General features: G+C 41.5%; 2 protein-coding genes and 1 pseudogene across 14 annotated transcripts in view; all 3 read left to right on the top strand.

The window, feature by feature from the left end:
• The window catches only part of LOC104930405 (protocadherin gamma-C5), a 260,504-nt gene that overhangs the window by 22,391 nt on the left and 216,099 nt on the right, over positions 1-22,014 (top strand). For 2 of the 13 annotated variants that reach the window (XM_027278247.1, XM_027278244.1), the window contains exon 1: positions 14,468-16,997. The exons of 10 other annotated variants lie outside the window; for them this stretch is intronic. In XM_027278247.1, the coding sequence (XP_027134048.1) occupies positions 14,607-16,997 (2,391 nt within the window). In that variant the 5' untranslated portion in view covers positions 14,468-14,606. Of the gene's footprint in view, positions 1-14,467; positions 16,998-22,014 lie in introns of those variants that run through there. One more of the 13 variants, XM_027278294.1, reaches the window with a different exon arrangement.
• On the top strand, positions 2,275-8,460 carry LOC113745755 (protocadherin gamma-C5-like; annotated as a pseudogene).
• Positions 17,935-21,010, top strand: LOC113745706 (protocadherin gamma-A12-like). Its single transcript, XM_027278464.1, has one exon. The coding sequence runs from the start codon at positions 18,284-18,286 to the stop codon at positions 20,687-20,689; it is 2,406 nt and encodes an 801-aa protein (XP_027134265.1). The 5' UTR covers positions 17,935-18,283; the 3' UTR covers positions 20,690-21,010.

Below are 22,014 nucleotides of genomic sequence, written 5' to 3'. Positions count from 1 at the left end.
TGAGAACCGGAGACTTGATCGTACAGGAAAGGATGACAAGAGAGGGCTTTGTGCGAAAAAGGCTCATGTGTTTTAAACAGGAACTCGTGCTGGAAAAATCATTAGGCTGCATCGTATGTATCCGCGTGTCAGATATCAACGAACAATTCACCGCAGTTTTAAAGAGGATTCACTTAAAAGTTGAGATATCGGGAATCGAACGATAAGGTTGGCACGTTTCTCTTGGGATAGAAGCACACGATGTGGACATCAGAGAAAATGCTGTTCAGGGCTACTCACTTCAGCAAACATCATTTCAATTAAATGTAACACAAAAGCGGGTGGGGGCGAAAATATGTTGAATTGATGTTTAGACAAAGAATTAGACAGAGAGGACAAAAAAGAGATGATGTTATTGCTTACCGCATTCGACGGAGGCTCTCCTCAGAGATCAGGCACCTGTCCCTCCATTGTCAGTGTACTGGGCTAATGTAATGTACCAGTGTTTAGCCAAACAGTCTATAAGCAGTCTGGCTGAAAACTCTCCTCTGATACACTGGTGATCACAGTGAGCGCTGATGCGATGCAAGGTTTTAAATCGTGAGAAGTAACTCTACGGAGTTTGATCATGTTCTCAGATGAAAAACACAAGTTGTCAACTGTGACTACAACCAGAGAGGTGAAGTAGTGGAGGTATTGATTATGAAAAAGATCGGCATCTTATGAAATGCAGATTAGTGCAAGATGGACGGCAACTTAGATTGAATACTGATACTAAGATAACGTCCGGTAATATAAAATCCTACCAACCCTACCTGATGAACGTGCACGGTACAAGTGGGGCCTCATTACGTGACAGGAAAGCAGAGTCTGCAAGCAGGTTAACCAGGAGAGTTCCGCCTGCTCCATTCAGCAAAACGTCCCTTTAAGTTGGTTCCTTATTAAAACTATTATTCTCTGGTGAACCACAGGACAACGCGACCGTGAACTAGTGCCTGATTAGACCTTACAACATCAGTGCCACTGACGAGGGCTCTCCACCTCTGTCCTCCTCTAAAACTGTTCAGTTAATCTGTAGCAGACATCAAGACAACCCACTTGTTTGAGAAACAGTCCTACACGCCATATGTGACTGAAAAATAAACACCTGGCTCCACTTTGTTCCGTTACTGCTCGAGACCGACTGGAGACAAAACGGTACAGTGATTTTTCTCTGTTAGCCGGTGAGGTGAACGGTGCCCGGTGTCCTCCTATCTATCTGTTAACGGGAGACACGGGGTGGTGATCCACGCTGTTAGGTCGTTTGATTATGAACAGTTCGGAGTTTTAAAGTCACGTGATGGCCGAGACAACGGTTCTCCTCCGCTCGGCAGCAACGTGACCGTCAGTGTTTCATTCGGATGTAATGACAACTCTCCTCGATACTGTACCCCGCCCCTGAGGGCAACTCGTTCATGACCGAGCTGGTCCCAAAGCTGCACACGGGGCTCTCTGGTGTCCAAAGTGATAGCGGTGGACGCGGACTCCGGACAGAACGCCTGGCTGTCCTATCATATAGTGAAATCCACTGATCCGGGACTTTTTCACTATTGGTGTCCAACGGAGAGATCAGGACACAGCGGACATTTCTGAATCTGACAGCATGAGAAACAGAACCTTATTGTGGCAGTGAAAGATAACGGACAGCCCTTCTCTCTCTGCCACGTGTTCCATGTTATTTACTATTTCTGATAAACTTGGGCTGAGGTGCCAGAACTGAAGGATATTTCTTCTGATGCGAAGAATTCCCAACTGAACCTCTTACTGATTTCATCGCGCTGGTGTCCTGTGTCCACCTTTTTTTTCCTGAACCTTCTTATCTCAATCCTGGGTGTTGAGGTTTGTCGCTAGGAAAGAAAGCCCCAGCTGTTGTTTGATAGGAGCATTGGCCATCCCCAGCGCTGTATCTCCCTTCTAATTACGCAGATGTGGACGGCACAGGAATTTACGCAGCGCTCACAATTTATGACGGCATACTGGACAACAGGTTCTAGAACCAGTGAACTTTAGTTTTGGACGTCTTTACAAGGACAACACACTTCCTGCTGGACCAGACTCTCTCCGGAAGAAAAGTCCCATCTGATTTGCTAATGAGTCTTGGAGAATGTGGATGATTTCGCACCTTAGGTAGTGGATCATGCGTCATATGTCGTTTAATGTAATTGCGTTGACTATTACTCGTTTGTTTAATAACCGTTTCCAATTGATTTTCCGTTCTTTGCTGATTTAAACTTTCTTAGTGATCATCTGGAAAGAATTTCCAAGGAAAGGATTTATGTTTGATCGATTATGGGGAATACAGTGCACAGAAGATTTTCTCTGAATCGCCTTTGTGTTTTTTTCCTTTTCATCGGCCTGCGTTTCGCGTTTGGAGATGTGAGCTACTCTGTTCCGGAGGAGATGAAACGCGGGTCTGTGATTGGAAATATAGGCAAAGATCTCGGCCTCGGAATCGCCACACTTTCCTCGCGTAAAGCTCGAATTGACACAGACAGGAAAAATAAGCGATATTGTGATATTAATCTAAGCACCGGAGATTTAATTGTTACTGAGAGGATCGACAGGGAAAGTCTTTGTGGTAAGAAGGCGACCTGCATTTTAAAAGAGGAACTTGTTTTGGAAAATCCTTTAGAGCTCCATCGTATCAGCATTCATGTGCAAGATATAAACGACAACGCCCCACAGTTTAGTGAAGACTTAATTTCATTTGAAATAAGAGAATCAGCAGTAAAAGGAGCTAGATTCTTACTCACAGAGGCCCATGATGCAGATATTGGTACAAATACTGTTCAACGATACAGTTTACAGAATAATGAGCATTTCACCATTAATGTGGCTACAGAGGGCAGCGGACGGAAACACTGTGAATTGGTTTTGGTAAAAGAGTTGGATCGAGAGGAAGAGAACGAACTGAAATTACTGCTCACAGCTCTAGATGGTGGTTCTCCACAGAGATCAGGTACTGCAATCATTCACGTCACTGTGCTGGATGCTAATGATAACGCCCCAGTGTTTAGTCAGGCCGTTTACAAGACCAGCCTGCCTGAAAACTCTCCTGTAGATACACCAGTTGTTACAGTGAGCGCTACTGATGCAGACGCGGGAGCCAATGGAGATATTACCTATAATTTTGATCATATATCTGACGACCATGTCTCTTTGTTCTCACTTGATCATAAGACAGGAGAGATTCGAGTTATCGGTTCTATCGATTATGAGACTGAGACCTCCACTGAGCTACGAATAAGAGCAAAAGACGGACCAGGTCTGACCTCCTTTTGCACAGTAATTATAGATGTAACAGATGTCAATGACAACCCACCTGCTATCAGTTTAAAATCACTGACTAACCCCATACCTGAAAACGTGTCACCTGGTACAGAGGTGGGCATCATTAACGTGCAGGATAGAGACTTCCGAGAATAAACGACAGTCAGCTGCTCCCCCCCATTCAAGGAAACGTCCCTTTTAAGTTGGTCCTTTCTATTAAAACTATTATTACTCTCTCTGGTGACCACATGACAACTGGACCGTGAACTGTTCTGATTACAACTTACAATCAGTGCACTGATGAGGCTCTCCACTCTGTCCTCCTCTAAAAAAACTGTTCAGTATCTGTAGCACAGCAACGACATGTTTTGAGGAACATTCCTCCGGCATTATGTGGACTGAACATAACAAACTGGCAACTCTTATGTTCCGTTACTGCTCGAGGACCCCGGATGGCGACAAAGTACAGTGATTTCCTCTCTCCCTGTTCTACCTTGGTGAGGTGAACGGTTGGCCCCGGTTGTCATCTATTCTATCTGTTAACGGGACAGGGGGGATCCACGTTTGTGTGAGGTCGTTTGATTATGACCAGTTCCGGAGTTTAACGTGCCCGTGATGGCCCGAGACACCCGGTTCCTCCTCCCGTCCTTTCCTCAGCTTGCAACGTGACCGTCCAGTGTCTATATCGGATTGTGTGAATGAACAACTCTCCTCAGCTCCTTTACCCGCCACGGAGGGCGCAACTCGTTCATCGACCTAGCTTTTTCGGTCCCCTAAAGCTGCAACCTGGGGCTCTTCTGGTGTCCAAAAGTGATCGCGGTGGGACGGACTCCGGACGCCCCCTGGATGTCATCTATAGTTAATCAACTGCCCGGGATTTTTTCATTCATTGGGCCTCCACAGCGGAGAGATCAGGACACAGCGGGACATTTCTGAATGACCGCATGAAACAGAACTCTATTGTGGCAGTGAAAGATAACGGACACCCTCTCTCTCTGCCACGTGTTCACAGGTATTTTACTTATTCTGATAACTGCTGACTGGTGCCAGTATGAGGCTCTTTTCTTATGATGAGAGAATTCCAAATTGTACCTTCGGAGCGGATTCAGCGCGCTGGCTTTGGTGTCTGTGTTCCACCTTGTTCTCTGACCTTCATTATCATTTTTTTTTTTTCCCAACTCCTGGGTGTGAGGTTTTGTCGCAGGAGAAGGAGAAAGCCCAGACTGTTGTTTGATGGAGCAGTGGCCATCCCCAGCGCTTATCTCCCTCCTAATTACGCAGATGTTGACGGCACAGGAACTTTACGCAGCGCTTACAATTATGACGCATACCTGACAACAGGTTCTAGAACCAGTGACTTTAAGTTTGTGACATCTTACAATGACAACACGCTTTCTGCTGACCAGACTCTGAAGAAAAGTCCATCTGATTTTGCTGATGCGTTTGGAGAATGTGATAGTTCTCCTGAGGTAGGAAAACAGTTCATCTCACTGATTTTGTGATTAACATCACCAATATTTCTGTCTTCTGCTCTGCTTTGACTATTTTAAGCTGCATCCTTCAATTCCTGTGAAATACATCTTGAATGGATCTTATTGTGTTTAGAAATCAAGATGCTGGTTTAATATGTCCTTGAAACTATTCCTTGTTTTGAAGTGTCTTCGAGTCCATCCGGTCCTATGTTTGCTCTTTTTTATGTTCCAGTGAGGAAAAACGTTTCGCATTGTGTTCCTTAATTTCTCTGTCCATGTCACTGAACCCCTATTGCGGTGTGGTCGCATTTTCAGACAGTTTACCTATGTGTTCAATTCTGCTGTCATTTCCGCATTTGCTGAATTTTATTTCAGTATATTTGTGATCATAAAGACTGTCCTATAATTATCCGTTTAGTCTTGGTTTAATGTTTTCATGTGAACCTGTCGTTGCTCTTCACTGCTGCCATTGTCATTGCCTACTCGGTAACAATACTCATTACAAGTTCAGCACTATTGACGAACCATGGGGCGCGGCATTAGAGCTATTCCGAGAAATAGAAAATGGAGGTACCGTATTCATTCTTTTTTGCTCGTGGATTCTCTTTTTCTCAAGTTACCTCTGTGTAAATGATGTGAGTATGAGTGAAAAATATATCCCAACTTTATATTCATATTTGCTCTTGAATGTATTTGTTTGAGACATACCATACATTGTTGTCCATGATAAACGACACTATTTCCAAAGCTGTTTGCCAAAGTACATGAATGCATATCAAATGCAGGTAATTGCATACATTTTTTGATACAGCAGCTCACATGACGCTGGATTAGTAGTTTTATCCTGAACGTTTGATAGTGCTCCGTTTGATTGTTTTATTTTTTATTTTTATGACTCGGAAAACTACTTTTGGTAACACTTTATTTCCTTACTTTCCTCGGCCTTTACAACAATTGTTTATCCTTGTCAATCTAGTTTAACGTTTGCTTATTTGTTTTATGAATGAGGTTTACTGAATCACACTATGTGTTCTCTTTGTAAATAAATGAAATCTGCAGCCCTTGTTATACCTAAAGAAATACTCATGGTGTCAGTGTGTACCAGTAAACGAGAAGACACACTCAGTCATTCTCCACCCTTCTGTCTCAACGAATTTCCCGACTCTACTATTTGACTGCAGTTGACAAAACCCGCTTCGTGTAGGAATAACATGTGAGGTTTGTCGTTTATTGGATAAAATCACGAAAGCATCGTTGATATTTTTTACGTATTGATTAATCGTTTTTAATGTGGATGTAGTCTTTCTCGCAGTGACAATGGGATACAGCAGATATACGCTGTTGTGCGGCCTTGCTTTTGTTTTCCTTGTTCTCCACCTCGCTTTTGGAGACGTGAGCTACTCTATCCCGGAGGAGATGAAACGTGGATCTGTAATTGGAAATATCGCCAAAGATTTGGGACTTGATTTGGGCAGATTGTCTGCTCGCAAGGCCCGTATCGATACTGAAGACAACAACGTTCAATACTGCGGCATTAACCTGAGTACCGGAGACTTGATCGTACAGGAAAGGATTGACAGAGAAGGGCTTTGTGCGAAAAAGGCATCATGTGTTCTGAAACAGGAACTCGTGCTGGAAAATCCATTAGAGCTGCATCGTATTAGTATCCGCGTTCAAGATATCAACGACAATTCACCACAGTTTAAAGAGGATTCACTTAAAATTGAAATTCAGGAATCGGCCGTCAAGGGTGCACGTTTTCTCTTGGATGAGGCGCATGATGGAGACATAGGAGAAAATGCTGTTCAGGGCTACTCACTTCAGCAGAACGATCATTTCAAATTAAATGTAAACACAAAAGCGGGTGGGCGAAAATATGGTGAATTAGTCTTAGACAAAGAATTAGACAGAGAGGACAAAAAAGAGATGATGTTATTGCTTACCGCATTCGACGGAGGCTCTCCTCAGAGATCAGGCACTGTCCTCATACATGTCAGTGTACTGGATGCTAATGATAATGTACCAGTGTTTAGCCAAACAGTCTATAAAGCCAGTCTTGCTGAAAACTCTCCTCTGGATACACTGGTGATCACAGTGAGTGCCACTGATGCAGACGAGGGAATGTATGGTGAAGTTTCTTATGGGTTTGATCATGTTTCAGATGAAAACCATATTTTCTTTCTAGACTCAAAAACAGGAGAAGTTAAAGTAGCTGGATCAATTGATTATGAAAAGGAATCGTCATATGAAATGCAAATCAGCGCCAAAGACGGTCTGGGCTTGATGACTCACTAGGTATGTGTGACACACCTGTCTTCATGTATTTGGTGGTGAGTTGAATTACTCAGGTTTGCTTATTTTTCAATCTACTGATCCGATAACGCATCAAAAAATTGGCGAAAGTGATCCATGTATTTTTTAGTTTCACATCAGTGGTCATTGCCACGAGAGACGTTATTATTTCTTGTGTGTGTCTACTTTCTAAAGCTGTTGCAAAAACCTCCATCTTTCGTCTCTGTCTGTCTTTTGAATCCGCGCTGCCAGCTTGTCTTTTGTTGTCTTGTCCTTGGTGCTGAAACACACTGTTGCTCTATGCTGTATTTTCAGGGGCCAACTACTCTGACTTTTGCTTTTCCTCTTTGGAGTGTAGATAATTCTTTCAATCACGTTGTTTTTCATACCCTCTGTGTTGTCTCATTTTGAATTAAACCTCTAGGTCTAGGTCGCTCTAACTCTTGTTACTGTATTATTCATCATGTACCCTTCATAGATCAAGTTTTGTAATTTTCATAATTCATGCGTTTTTTGGAGAAAGGCTTGCAATAGATATTTGAAATGTAAACTGACCAAATTCACCTTTCAGTGAAGACCAAATGGCTGTAGTGAAACACTACTCTGAAATCTATTTTAATTTAGGGGAGAGAGCGTTTCTTAGGGACAAATGCGTCTTCACTAGCAACACTAAATGTACATGGTCTGTTTAAAATAATTTCTTCAAAACTGTTATATTTCATTTTACCATGGTTCAGTGTAGACCGGCTGAGGAATCAAAAGTTCACTGATTCTGCACACCACCCATTATTGGACAGACTGCCCCTGCATTCTATATAGACTTCAACACACCCTCAAATGCTAGGGCAGGACCTATACATGTATTGAAGAAAATTTGACATTTGATGATTATCCAAGCCTCTTGAAATAGTAGCTTCTTACTGCATTGCTCCAAAGTTGAGGCATGCGTGTATGATGATGGATTGGTGTACCTCACGCTAATCAGTTTTGTTAATGTTGTGTTAGGTTCTTGCCAATTACTTTCTTGTGTTGAGTAATTAATTTAAGAAGAACACGGTTCTTTTTTTTTGCTGGCGATGCTTTTCAGCTATGTTTGAAAAACGAGAGAGCGATATTGCACAGCAGCATGAAATAATGCAATGTTGACACTTCCTTCTTTCTTTCAAGTTTGTTGTTTGTGGTTATAGTGGCTTAGAAGGAATTTAGGTAAACTCCACAAGCCTAGTTGCCATGGAAATAGTTTGCTCTATTTCATTCCATTAGATGGTGTCAGTTATATTTTCTCACCATCTGAGCCCCTCACATTTGAGGATATAATTATGCAAGCAGACAGTAATCATGAGCAAGGGCGCATTTATCAATGCTTTAAAATTTTCTGTATCTCTTTTGTGTTCAGAAGTGGGAGTGATAATGGCCTGAGTCCTTTTAGAGCCTCCCTGTCGATTTCTCCTCCCTTTCGTAATTTGGTGAACTTTAAGAAACTCAAAGAAAGAAGAAGATACGCTGTTTAAAAGTTGATTCTTAACGTCATTTAATGAAAATCTGTTGGGATTATACAATTTCGTAGAGACCCTTGTTGCACTATTCTTGAATATCTGTTGGCAAATAAACATTGAGTCATGAAAAATAAAACTCTTGCCTCGATTCTCAGTGAGACCACATGTGATCTATCATTTAGAAATCAAAAGCGCGGCGTCAGGACTAGCACCATTGCTGGTTGGTCACATTTGCTCTTAGTTAGTACAAAATGTCCGTGACTTAGATGATAATGCCATTATGATCACCACAAGACTGATAACAGAACGTTTTTTCACTTGCTTATAGCAGTGAAGTGGTATTGTTTTCATGTTTGCAGTGCGATAACTGGACCGCAACTCTTGGGGTCACTGCACAACGAGGCAGGATACATTTACTCTTCATCCAATCTTTACCACCATTGCAAAGGTTATTGTGTTGGGGTGTCTGTCGGTTCAGACTTACAAACGCCTGCATTTTGATGATATTCGGATATATTACATTACCCGAGAATACAAACGTTTCTGATCATCTGAAAGAATTTCCAAGGAAAGGATTATTTTGATCGATTATGGGGTGCCGTTTGTAAAGCGTCTCGCTCTGAAAAATAACAGCAACATTTTGTCACATTAGCTAAAAAACAATGTTTTAAAAAAACTGTTGATTTTAGAGTCAACTTTTTTGCACATTAGAACAATATTTGTGAACTTAGCGGCTATTTTAAATATTTAAATCCAATGTTAAAATGTAAAATCTAAATTCCAAATCTAAATTCTAAATGTTAAATCTAAATATAAATGTTAAATATAAATATAAATCTAAATGTTAAATATCAATGTTAAAATAAATATAAATGTTAATATAAATCTAAATCTAATGTTGAAAGCTAAATGTAAATATTATCTAAATGTTAAATCTAAATCCAAATCTAAATTGTTGAGCTAAATGTTTGCGGTGAAACTAAATATTTAGCTACAATGCCAAATTCAAATGCCATTAAACCGAAGTGCCAAAAATAAAAGCTCGAGGAGGAGAGCGTTGTTTATAGTGGCACATAACGAAACTAAAACCCATCTTATCCGGGGAACTAGACTCTTGGACATGGATATCGTTTGATCATAACTACCTAGATGACAAAAACACGTTTGTGAGAAACTTATTGAAGGAGTTACTTTGAGTTTTTAGTGTCATTTTTTATGAGGGTCGGGGACTTTTATGACCTGTAGCCAACTATAGCCAGACACAAGGGGCTCACTTTGACTGATCTGTCATTTTATTGGACATGTTGCAGCGGTATGTCCGACAGTAGAGTTTACCGGGGTGACGGCGGGGCGGCGTTAAGACGGATCCTACACCGCCGAACGAAAAATGACAGATAGTCAAAGTGTAGTTAGGTATTATCACGGATAATCCATGTCCAAGAGTCTATTTCCCCGGATAAGATGGGTTTTATTCGTTTATTTGCCACTATAACAGCTCTGACCTCCTCGAGCTTTTATTTTGGCACTTCGGTACCGGGCATTTGAATTTGCATTTTGGGGGGGCCTAACTTTAGTTTCACCCGAAACATTTAGCTTCAACATTTAGCTTTAAGATTTAGATTTTAACATTTAGATATATATTAAACATTTAGATATTATTTAACATTAGATTCAACCTTTAGATTAGATTTATATTTAACATTTAGTATATAGGTAACATTTAGCGGCAACATTAGAGTTATATGATCTTTAACATTTAGATGGAGGATTAGCATTGATTTTACATTTAAACATTTGGATTTAAAATATTTAAAATACTCTAAGTTCACAAATTTGTTCTAAACTGTGCCAAAAAAGGATCCAAAAATCAACACCAGTTTTTTAAACATTGTTTTTAGCTAAAATGTGACAAAATGTTTGCTGTTATTTCAGAGGAGACGCTTACCAACGGACCCCATAATCGCTTCGGGGAATCCCGTGAACAGAATTTTCTCTGTATCGCCTTTGTGTTTTTTTCTTTTCATCGGCCTGCGTTTCGCGTTTGGAGATGGAGAGCTACTCTGTTGCGGGGAGATGAAACGCGGTCCTTGATTGGAAATATAGGGCACAAAGATCTCGGCCCGGAATCCCACACTTCCTCGCGTAAAGCTCGAATGACAGCACGGGAATGACAAGCGGTTTGTGATATTAATCTAAGCACCGGAGATTTATGTTACTGGAGGAATCGACAGGGAAAGTCTTGTGGTAAGAAGGCGACCTGCATTTTAAAGAGGACTTGTTTTAGAAAAATCCTTTAGAGCTCCATCGATCAGCATCCATGTGCAAGATATAAACGACAACGCCCCACAGTTTTAGTGAAGACTTGATTTCATTTGAAATAACGATCAGCAGTAAAAGGAGCTAGATTTTAATCGGAAGCTCAAAGATGCCAGATATTGGTACAACTACTGTCAACGCTACAGTTTACAGAAATGAGCATTTCTCATTAATGTGGCTACAGAGGGCAGCGGACGGAAACACTCCGAATTGGTTTTGGTAAAAAGTTGGACCGAGAGCAAGAACGACATGAAATTTCCTGTCACAGCTCTAGATGGTGGTTCTCCACAGAGTCAGGTACTGCGATCATGTCACGTCACTGTGCTGGATGCTAATGATTAACGCCCCGTGTTTTCAGGGCGTTTTACACAAAACCAGCTGCTGAAAACAAACTCTCTGTAGATACCCATGGTTACAGTGAGCGCTACGATGCGAACCACTGGAGCCATGGATATACCTTACAATTTTGATCTATATCTGACGACCATGTCTCTTTGTTCTCACTTGATCATAAGACAGGAGAGAGTCGAGTTATCGGTTCTATCGATTGAGATGGACGTCAATTGAAATGCGAATAGAGCAAAAGACGGACAGGTCTCCCTCCATTGCAACAGTACTTTTAGATTAACAGATGTCACTGACAACCCCCTGCTATCAGTTTAAAATCACTGACTTAATCCCATACCTGAAAACTGTCACTGGTACAGAGGTGGGCATCTTAACGTGCAGGATAGAGATCCGAGAATAACGACAGGTCCGCTGCTCCTTCAGGAAAACGGTCCCTTTTAAGTTGGTTCCTTCTTATAAAAACTATTATTTCTTGGGACCACAGGACAACTGGAGCCGTGATAGTGTCTGATTACAACATTACAATCAGTGCCACTGATAGGGGCTCTCCACCTCTGTCCTCCTCTAAACTGTTCAGTTATCTGTAGCAGACTCAACGACACTCCACCTTTGTTTGAGGACCGTCCTACAGCGCATATGTGACTGAAAATAACAAACCTGGCCCCACTTTATGTTCCGTTACTGCTCGAGACCCCGACTGGAGACAAAAACGGTAACAGTGATTTATTCTCTGTTACCGGTGAGGTGAACGGTGCCCCGGTGTCCCCTATCTAATGTTAACGGAGACACGGGGGTGATCCACGCTGTGAGGTCGTTTGATTATGAACAGTTCAGGGGTTTTAAAGTCCACGTGATGGCCAGAAAACGGTTCTCCTCCGCTCCAGCAGCAACGTGGACCGTCAGTGTCTTCATATCGGATGTGAATGACAACTCTCCTCAGATACTGTACCCGCCCCGGAGGGCAACTCGTTCATGACCGAGCTGGTCCCAAAGCTGCCACACGAGGCTCTCTGTGTCCAAAGTGATAGCGTGGACGCGGACTCCGACAGAACGCCTGGCTGTCCTATCATATAGTAATCCACTGATCCGGGACTTTTCATATTGGTCTCCACAGCGGAGAGATCGGAACAGCGGGACATTTCTGAACTGACAGCATGAAACAAACCTTATTGTGGCAGTGAAAGATAACGGACAGCCCTCTCTCTCTGCCACGTGTTCCATGTATTTACTTATTTCTGATACTTGGCTGAGGTGCCAACTGAAGGTATTTCTTTGATGAGAAGAATTCCAAACTGACCTCTTATCTGATCTCGCGCTGGTGTCTGTGTCCCACCTTTTTCTGACCTTCATTATCATCATCCTGGGTGTGAGGTTTGTCGCGAGGAGAAAGCCCAGACTGTTGTTGATGGAGCAGTGGCCATCCCCAGCGCTATCTCCCTCCTAACCAAACTGACCTCTTATCTGATCATCGCGCTGGTGTCTGTGTCCACCTTTTTTCTGACCTTCATTATCATCATCCTGGGTGTGAGGTTTTGTCGCAGGAGAAAGCCCAGACTGTTGTTTGATGGAGCAGTGGCCATCCCCAGCGCTTATCTCCCTCCTAATTACGCAGATGTTGACGGCACAGGAACTTTACGCAGCGCTTACAACTATGACGCATACCTGACAACAGGTTCTAGAACCAGTGACTTTAAGTTTGTGACGTCTTACAATGACAACACACTTCCTGCTGATCAGACTTTGAAGAAAAGTCCATCTGACTTTGCTGATGCGTTTGGAGATTCTGATGGTTCTCCTGAGGTAGGAACACTTTTCATAACACCGAACTCACTTCAAGCATTTTGAAGAATCAGATCTTGTCTTCGGCTTTAACTGTTTTTAGTTGTTTATTTCTTTGGTGCTTAGATACATTTTTGATGGGCCCAACAGTTGTTAATGAGTAACCATGTTGCCTAAATATACTAAACCTCATCTTCTTACTTTGTAGTTGTTTGTGATCTAAACCGTCGTTAAGCGTAGGATGACATCCTTTACTTTTGTTTCCCTGGTTCTATCCAAGATCCACTTACTGAAGCCGAACACAAACCAAGTTTTTCAGACCCGCCTATCCGCACTACACAGGCGAACGTACTATTGTTTAGTGTTATTATATTGTCACTTCATTGCAAGGCTGAGAATTCTTTGAGACATTTTTTTACTCTGTGTGGTCGTTTTCTTGCTCTTTTTGATATTCTTGTGAAGAAAAAGCTTTTCCATTTCTCTTCCATGTGTCTCTGTCCTTGGTGCTGACCTCTGTTTGATATCCTGGTGCAAATTTGGAGATGGATTACGTCAGTGTTTTATCCTTTTGCAATCCTTCCCTTTGTCGGTTGTTGTTCAGTAATGTTTTTATGTGAATATGTCGTTTTCTAATATTATTTAATTTTCAGTTCCTCTTCCGAATTGATACTAAATTAGAAGGTTATCACTATTAATGCATAATGGGGCGCAGTACTGGAGTAGTATATACATTGGAAAGTGAATACTCTGTTTGGGTTTTCTGTTTTGTTAGTGGAGTCTCACTTTCCTATGTTGCGATTTATGTGTAAAATCCCTGGCACAAGCAGCCATGAAATACGCATCCTCACGTCAGTTAATCTGACATGCAGTCTTTCATTAAAGGTGTATGTTTTTGACAACATAGGACATGATATTCATGATTGTGTTTCAAGTTTTGTATTTGTTTTTAGATAGATGCTATACGCTGTTTTCAGTTGTACCACATGAATGTAAAATTTTATATATACGATTATAACTTAAGAAATTAAATACCAGTCCTGTTCATTTTACTCTAGCTACAACTTCTCATCACTGTCAACCCGATTTAATATTAGACAGACTTCATAGTTAAGTAATATATAATAAAATATAGCACATGCCAAGTTTAAAACATATCTGAAATTAAGACCTCTCTTACCGATGCTAATAGGTTGAACAATGTTTGTATTGCTCACTACAGATGGTTCAAGTATAGAAAGACCTACGTAAGATGTGTGCTCTTTGAACTGGGTTGAGGTTTACTGATAATTCAGGGTCACTGAATGGCTCTATCTTTTAATTTTTCAAGGTAACATAGAAAAAAAAAAAAAGACTTGTTATACCTAAAGAAATACTCATGGTGTCAGTGTGTACCAGTAAACGAGAAGACACGGTCATTCTCCACCCTTCTGTCTCAACGAATTTGAGGCCTGACTCTGCTATTGGACCGCAGTTGACAAAACCCGCTTCTTGTAGGACTGTAAGGTGACATTTCTTTAATTCCTTCGAAGAAATTACGAATAACTCGTTGATATCTTTTGACCTCCTGGATATATATATATATTTTTGTATATCTGCCGTCTTCGTCGCAGTGACAATGGGATACAGCATATTTACGCTGCTTTGTGGCCTTGCTTTTGTTTTCCTTGTCCTCCACCCCGCTTTTGGAGACGTGAGCTACTCTATTCCGGAGGAGATGAAACGTGGATCTATAATTGGAAATATCGCCAAAGATTTGGGACTGGATTTGGGCAGACTGTCTGCTCGGAAAGCGCGAATAGATACTGAAGTTAACAACGTCCAATACTGCGGCATTAACCTGAGTACCGGAGACTTGATCGTACAGGAAAGGATTGACAGAGAAGGGCTTTGTGCGAAAAAGGCATCATGTGTTCTAAAACAGGAACTCGTGCTGGAAAATCCATTAGAGCTGCATCGTATTAGTATCCGCGTTCAAGATATCAACGACAATTCACCGCAGTTTAAAGAGGATTCACTTAAAATTGAGATTCAGGAATCAGCGTACAAGGGTGCACGTTTTCTACTTGGGGAAGCACACGATGGTGACATAGGAGAAAATGCTGTTCAGGGCTACTCACTTCAGCAGAACGATCATTTCAAATTAAATGTAAACACAAAAGCGGGTGGGCGAAAATATGGTGAATTAGTGTTAGACAAAGAATTAGACAGAGAGGACAAAAAAGAGATGATGTTATTGCTTACCGCATTCGACGGAGGCTCTCCTCAGAGATCAGGCACTGTCCTCATACATGTCAGTGTACTGGATGCTAATGATAATGTACCAGTGTTTAGCCAAACAGTCTATAAAGCCAGTCTCCAAGAAAACTCTCCTCTGGATACACTGGTGATCACAGTGAGCGCTACTGATGCGGATGAAGGTTTACATAGCGAAATTACATATGAATTTGACCATGTCTCAGATGAAAATGACGATGTATTTTCCTTAGACTCAAAAACAGGAGAGGTGAGAGTATCTAGAGCCATTGATTATGAGAAAGTGTCATCCTATGAAATGCAAATAAGTGCAAAAGATGGTCTGGGATTAGTTTCATATGCAACGTTAATGATTGAAATCACAGATACAAATGACAATGCCCCTGTTATATACCTAAAATCACTGTCTAACCCCATACCTGAGAACGTGTCACCTGGTACAGAGGTGGGCATCATTAACGTGCAGGATGCAGATTCTGAGAGTAACCAACAGGTCCGCTGCTCAATTCAGCAAAACGTCCCTTTTAAGTTGGTTCCTTCTATTAAAAACTATTATTCTCTGGTGACCACAGGACAACTGGACCGTGAACTAGTGTCTGATTACAACATTACAATCAGTGCCACTGACGAGGGCTCTCCACCTCTGTCCTCCTCTAAAACTGTTCAGTTATCTGTAGCAGACGTCAACGACAACCCACCTGTGTTTGAGGAACAGTCCTACAGCGCATATGTGACTGAAAATAACAAACCTGGCTCCAGTTTATGTTCCGTTACTGCTCGAGACCCCGACTGGAGACAAAACGGTACAGTGATTTATTCTCTGTTATCCGGTGAGGTGAACGGTGCCCCGGTGTCCTCCTATCTATCTGTTAACGGAGACACTGGGGTGATCCACGCTGTGAGGTCGTTTGATTATGAACAGTTCAGAAGTTTTAAAGTCCACGTGATGGCCAGAGACAACGGTTCTCCTCCACTCAGCAGCAACGTGACCGTCAGTGTCTTCATATCGGATGTAAATGACAACTCTCCTCAGATACTGTACCCCGCCCCGGAGGGCAACTCGTTCATGACCGAACTGGTCCCCAAAGCTGCACACGGAGGCTCTCTGGTGTCCAAAGTGATAGCGGTGGATGCGGACTCCGGACAGAACGCCTGGCTGTCCTATCATATAGTGAAATCCACTGATCCGGGACTTTTCACTATTGGTCTCCACAGTGGAGAGATCAGGACACTGCGGGACATTTCTGAATCTGACAGCATGAAGCAAAACCTTATTGTGGCAGTGAAAGATAACGGACAGCCCTCTCTCTCTGCCACGTGTTCCATGTATTTACTTATTTCTGATAACTTGGCTGAGGTGCCAGAACTGAAGGATATTTCTTATGATGAGAAGAATTCCAAACTGACCTCTTATCTGATCATCGCGCTGGTGTCTGTGTCCACCTTTTTTCTGACCTTCATTATCATCATCCTGGGTGTGAGGTTTTGTCGCAGGAGAAAGCCCAGACTGTTGTTTGATGGAGCAGTGGCCATCCCCAGCGCTTATCTCCCTCCTAATTACGCAGATGTTGACGGCACAGGAACTTTACGCAGCGCTTACAATTACGACGCATACCTGACAACAGGTTCTAGAACCAGTGACTTTAAGTTTGTGACGTCTTACAACGACAACACACTTCCTGCTGACCAGACTCTGAAGAAAAGTCCATCTGACTTTGCTGAAGTCTTTGGAGAATGTGATGACTCGCCTGAGGTAGGATCATGTGTCATATATCGTTTTTCTTATTTACGCTTTAATAATCAACAAAAACATCCATAGTTTCAATTCGTATTTTCCGTTCTTTGCTGATTAAACGTCTTAGAGAATGTCACATACGTTTGATTTGAAGTAAGCCTCTCCAACATCATTTAACTTTGAAACTTACTGCGATTTTATTGCATAATTATGAGGTCATGTCTGTTTTATAGCTCGAAATCTACACACTGCATGATATCGCGGTCTGTGGTCATTATTATAGATATTTATGTCTGTCTTTCCAGTGGAGCAACAGTTTTATTTTGTGTCTCTGTCCTTGGTACTGAACGACGCTGTTTGTTCTCGTGTTGTAGTTTCCTGACCAACTAACTCCTGTCTTATGCTTTCCACGTCTCAATTGCTTGACTTAAAGATTTGTTTTCTTGACACATCTGTGTCCCAGTTTGTAATCAACATTCAGGTGTGTTTTACATTCATATTTCTGAGCTGAATGATCAGAAAAGAAAAACAAAACACATCAATGGAATAAGTGAACATGTCAGTCAGTGAGTAAGATTTCATGTTTACCAGTGCAACTCATTTACTAAATATTTTACTTTCTGTCATCAACTTTCTTTTTCTATTCAGAAAGTAGTATCGCTCTCCTGTTGTAAATTTCGAAGTAAAGTTGAATTTAGAAACATATTTATTCCACCAGTGCAACATTAAAGGCGCGATGTCACACCATTGTTTTATGTTTTAATTAATCATGTTCATTTTATGAGAGTATAGTTTGTAAATCAGTTGGTCTTTGGAGTACGCTGGAGTCAAAGATTTAATTCTAAGCGAAATGTCAGTGTTTATCGACCAACACTGAAAGACTATACCTGGTAAAACATTGTTTGATACTTGGGAAATGTTGTCTTTATAATATCACTATCAAATTATTTATATTAGTTACATTGTGGTTAAACATATATCACCTCATTGCACTTTTTATAACCTCATTATAAGGCGGTTTTATTCAGACAGCAAGGTCAAACGACGTATTAAGGAAACTGACAATTTTGTTAAACTGTTATATTTCACTTGTACTCACGGTGTCACTATAGACCAGTTTAGAAGTCACATGTTCATTCTGCTCTGCACACCACCCATTATTTGTATCGACCATCCCTGTGTTCTCTTCAGCTTTCAACAAAGGCGAAAACGCTTAGACGGCACGTATGTTAATCGAATAACGTATTTTTACTACTTGAAACTACCGTGTTTTTACTTGTGTGGTAGTATACTGACCAAGAACGATGCACAGACAGCGCGCCCTTGAAAGCTTTGCCTTTTTCTTTGTTGTGCTGCATTACGCACACGGAGAACTGAGCTATTCTGTACAGGAGGAGCTCAAGCGCGGGTCTGTTATTGGAAATATCGCCAAAGATCTCGGACTGGATGTGGGCAGACTGTCTGCTCGCAAAGCTCGTGTTGACATGGAAGGAAACGACAGACAATATTGTGGGATTAACCTTCGAAGCGGGGATTTAGTCGTTGTGGAAAGAATAGACAGAGAGGAGCACTGTGGAGAAAAACCTTCGTGTGTTCTTAAATTCGACTTGCTGCTAGAGAATCCATTGGAGTTACACCGGTTGTCCCTGCAGGTTCAAGACGTGAACGACAATGCACCAATTTTTCCGAAGGATATTATAAAGCTTGAAATAACAGAATCAGCTGACAAAGGAGCTAGGTATCGCGTTAATGCTGCACAAGATGCAGACATAGGCAAGAACTCCGTCGAAAGCTACATCTTGCAACCAAACCCTCACTTTGTGTTCAGTATTCAGACGACAAGTGCAGGCCGTAAATATGGTGAGTTGGTTTTAGATAAAGAGTTAGACCGAGAGGGGCAGCAGGAAATGAAATTAATGCTCACAGCTGTGGATGGTGGCTCTCCTCAGAGATCAGGGACTGTAGTCATACATGTCATTGTACTTGATGCTAATGATAACGCCCCTGTGTTTACTGAGACTGTATATACAGCCACCTTACCGGAAAACTCACCCATTAATACGCCAGTAATCACTGTAAGTGCATCAGATGCTGACGAGGGTGTCAACGGAGAGGTTACATATGAATTTAGCCGAATCTCTGATAAATCACAAAATCTTTTTTCACTTAATGAAAAAACTGGCGAAATCAGTGTGACAGGTGACATAGATTATGAAGAGGGATCCAAATATGAAGTGTTTGTTGAAGCCAAAGATGGTTATGGTCTTTCTTCAGAAGCAAAGGTAATTATTGATATCAGTGATGTAAATGACAACGCCCCAGTTATATATCTGAAATCACTGACGAACCCCATACCTGAGAACGTGTCATCTGGTACAGAGGTGGGCATCATTAACGTGCAGGATAGAGACTCTGAGAATAATCGACAGGTCCGCTGCTCCATTCAGCAAAACGTCCCTTTTAAGTTGGTTCCTTCTATTAAAAACTATTATTCTCTGGTGACCACAGGACAACTGGACCGTGAACTAGTGTCTGGTTACAACATTACAATCAGTGCCACTGACGAGGGCTCTCCACCTCTGTCCTCCTCTAAAACTGTTCAGTTATCTGTAGCAGACATCAACGACAATCCACCTGTGTTTGAAGAACAGTCGTACAGCGCATATGTGACTGAAAATAACAAACCTGGCTCCACTTTATGTTCCGTTACTGCTCGAGACCCCGACTGGAGACAAAACGGTACAGTGATTTATTCTCTGTTATCCGGTGAGGTGAACGGTGCCCCGGTGTCCTCCTATCTATCTGTTAACGGAGACACGGGGGTGATCCACGCTGTGAGGTCGTTTGATTATGAACAGTTCAGGAGTTTTAAAGTCCACGTGATGGCCAGAGACAACGGTTCTCCTCCGCTCAGCAGCAACGTGACCGTCAGTGTCTTCATATCGGATGTGAATGACAACTCTCCTCAGATACTGTACCCGGCCCCGGAGGGCAACTCGTTCATGACTGAGCTGGTCCCCAAAGCTGCACACGGAGGCTCTCTGGTGTCCAAAGTGATAGCGGTGGACGCGGACTCCGGACAGAACGCCTGGCTGTCCTATCATATAGTGAAATCCACTGATCCGGGACTTTTCAATATTGGTCTCCACAGTGGAGAGATCAGGACACAGCGGGACATTTCTGAATCTGACGGCATGAAACAGAACCTTATTGTGGCAGTGAAAGATAACGGACAGCCCTCTCTCTCTGCCACGTGTTCCATGTATTTACTTATTTCTGATAACTTGGCTGAGGTGCCAGAACTGAAGGATATTTCTTATGATGAGAAGAATTCCAAACTGACCTCTTATCTGATCATCGCGCTGGTGTCTGTGTCCACCTTTTTTCTGACCTTCATTATCATCATCCTGGGTGTGAGGTTTTGTCGCAGGAGAAAGCCCAGACTGTTGTTTGATGGAGCAGTGGCCATCCCCAGCGCTTATCTCCCTCCTAATTACGCAGATGTTGACGGCACAGGAACTTTACGCAGCGCTTACAATTATGACGCATACCTGACAACAGGTTCTAGAACCAGTGACTTTAAGTTTGTGACGTCTTACAATGACAACACACTTCCTGCTGACCAGACTCTGAAGAAAAGTCCATCTGACTTTGCTGATGCGTTTGGAGATTCCGATGGTTCTCCTGAGGTAGGAACATATTTTGCATAACAGAACCCACGTCCCACATTTTTAAGAATCAGATCTTGTCTTTGGCTTTAACTGTTTTTAGTTGTCTATTTCTTTGGTGCTTAGATACATTTTTGATGGACCCAACAGTTGTTAATGGTTAACCATGTTGCCTAAATATACTAAACCTCATCTTCTTACGTTGTAGTTGTTTGTGATCTAAACCCTCGTTAAGCGTAGGATGACATCCTTTACTTTTGTTTCCCTGGTTCTATCCAAGATCCACTTACTGAAGCCGAACACAAACCAAGTTTTTCAGACCCACCTATCCACACTACACAGGCGAACGTACTATTGTTTAGTGTTATTATATTGTCACTTCATTGCAAGGCTGAGAATTCTTTGAGACATTTTTTACTCTGTCTGGTCGTTTTCTTGCTCTTTTTGATATTCTTGTAAAGAAAAAGCTTTTCCATTTCTCTTCCATGTGTCTCTGTCCTTGGTGCTGAACTCTGTTTGATATCCTGGTGCAAATTTGGAGATGGATTACGTCAGTGTTTTATCCTCTTGCAATCCTTCCCTTTGTTGGTTGTTGTTCAGTAATGTTTTCATGTGAATATGTTGTTTTCTAAAATTATTTAATTTTCAGTTCCTCTTCCGAATTGATACTAAATTAGAAGGTTATCACCATTAATGCATAATGGGGCGCAGTACTGGAGTAGTATATACACTGGAAAGTGAATACTCTGTTTGGGTTTTCTATTTTGTTAGTGGAGTCTCACTTTCCTATGTTGCGATTTATGTGTAAAATCCGTGGCACAAGCAGCCATGAAATACGTATCCTCACGTCAGTTAATATGACATTTAGTCTTTCATTAAAGGTGTATGTTTTTGACAAAATAGGACATGATATTCAAGATTGTGTTTCAAGTTTTGTATTTGTTTTTTAGATAGATGCTATACGCTGTTTTCAGTTGTACTATATAACAACATGAATGTAAAATTTTATATATACGATTATAACTTAAGAAATGAAATACCAGTCCTGTTCATTTTACTCTAGCTACAATTTCTCGTCACTGTCAACCCGATTTAATATTAGACAGACTTCATAGTTAAGTAATATATGATAAAAATATAGCACATGCCAAGTTTAAAACATATATGAAATTAAGAACTCTCTTACCGATGCTAATAGGTTGAACAATGTTTGTATTGCTCACTACAGATGGTTCAAGTATAAAAAGACCTACGTAAGATGTGTGCTCTTTGAACTGGGTTGAGGTTTACTGATAATTCAGGGTCACTGAATGTCTCTATCTTTTAGTTTTTCAAGGTAAAATAGAAAAAAAAAAAAAAAAAAAAAA

Source organism: Larimichthys crocea, chromosome I (genome assembly GCF_000972845.2).
Source record: "Larimichthys crocea isolate SSNF chromosome I, L_crocea_2.0, whole genome shotgun sequence".
NCBI classification, from domain to species: Eukaryota; Metazoa; Chordata; class Actinopteri; family Sciaenidae; genus Larimichthys; species Larimichthys crocea.
The sequence above is the reverse complement of the archived record's forward strand: the minus strand, read 5'-3'. Positions and strand labels throughout refer to the sequence as shown.

Coding starts and splice junctions, on each gene's coding strand:
- LOC113745706 (XM_027278464.1), top strand. CDS start 18,284: ATGCACAGACAGCGCGCCCTTGAAAGCTTTGCCTTTTTCTTTGTTGTG.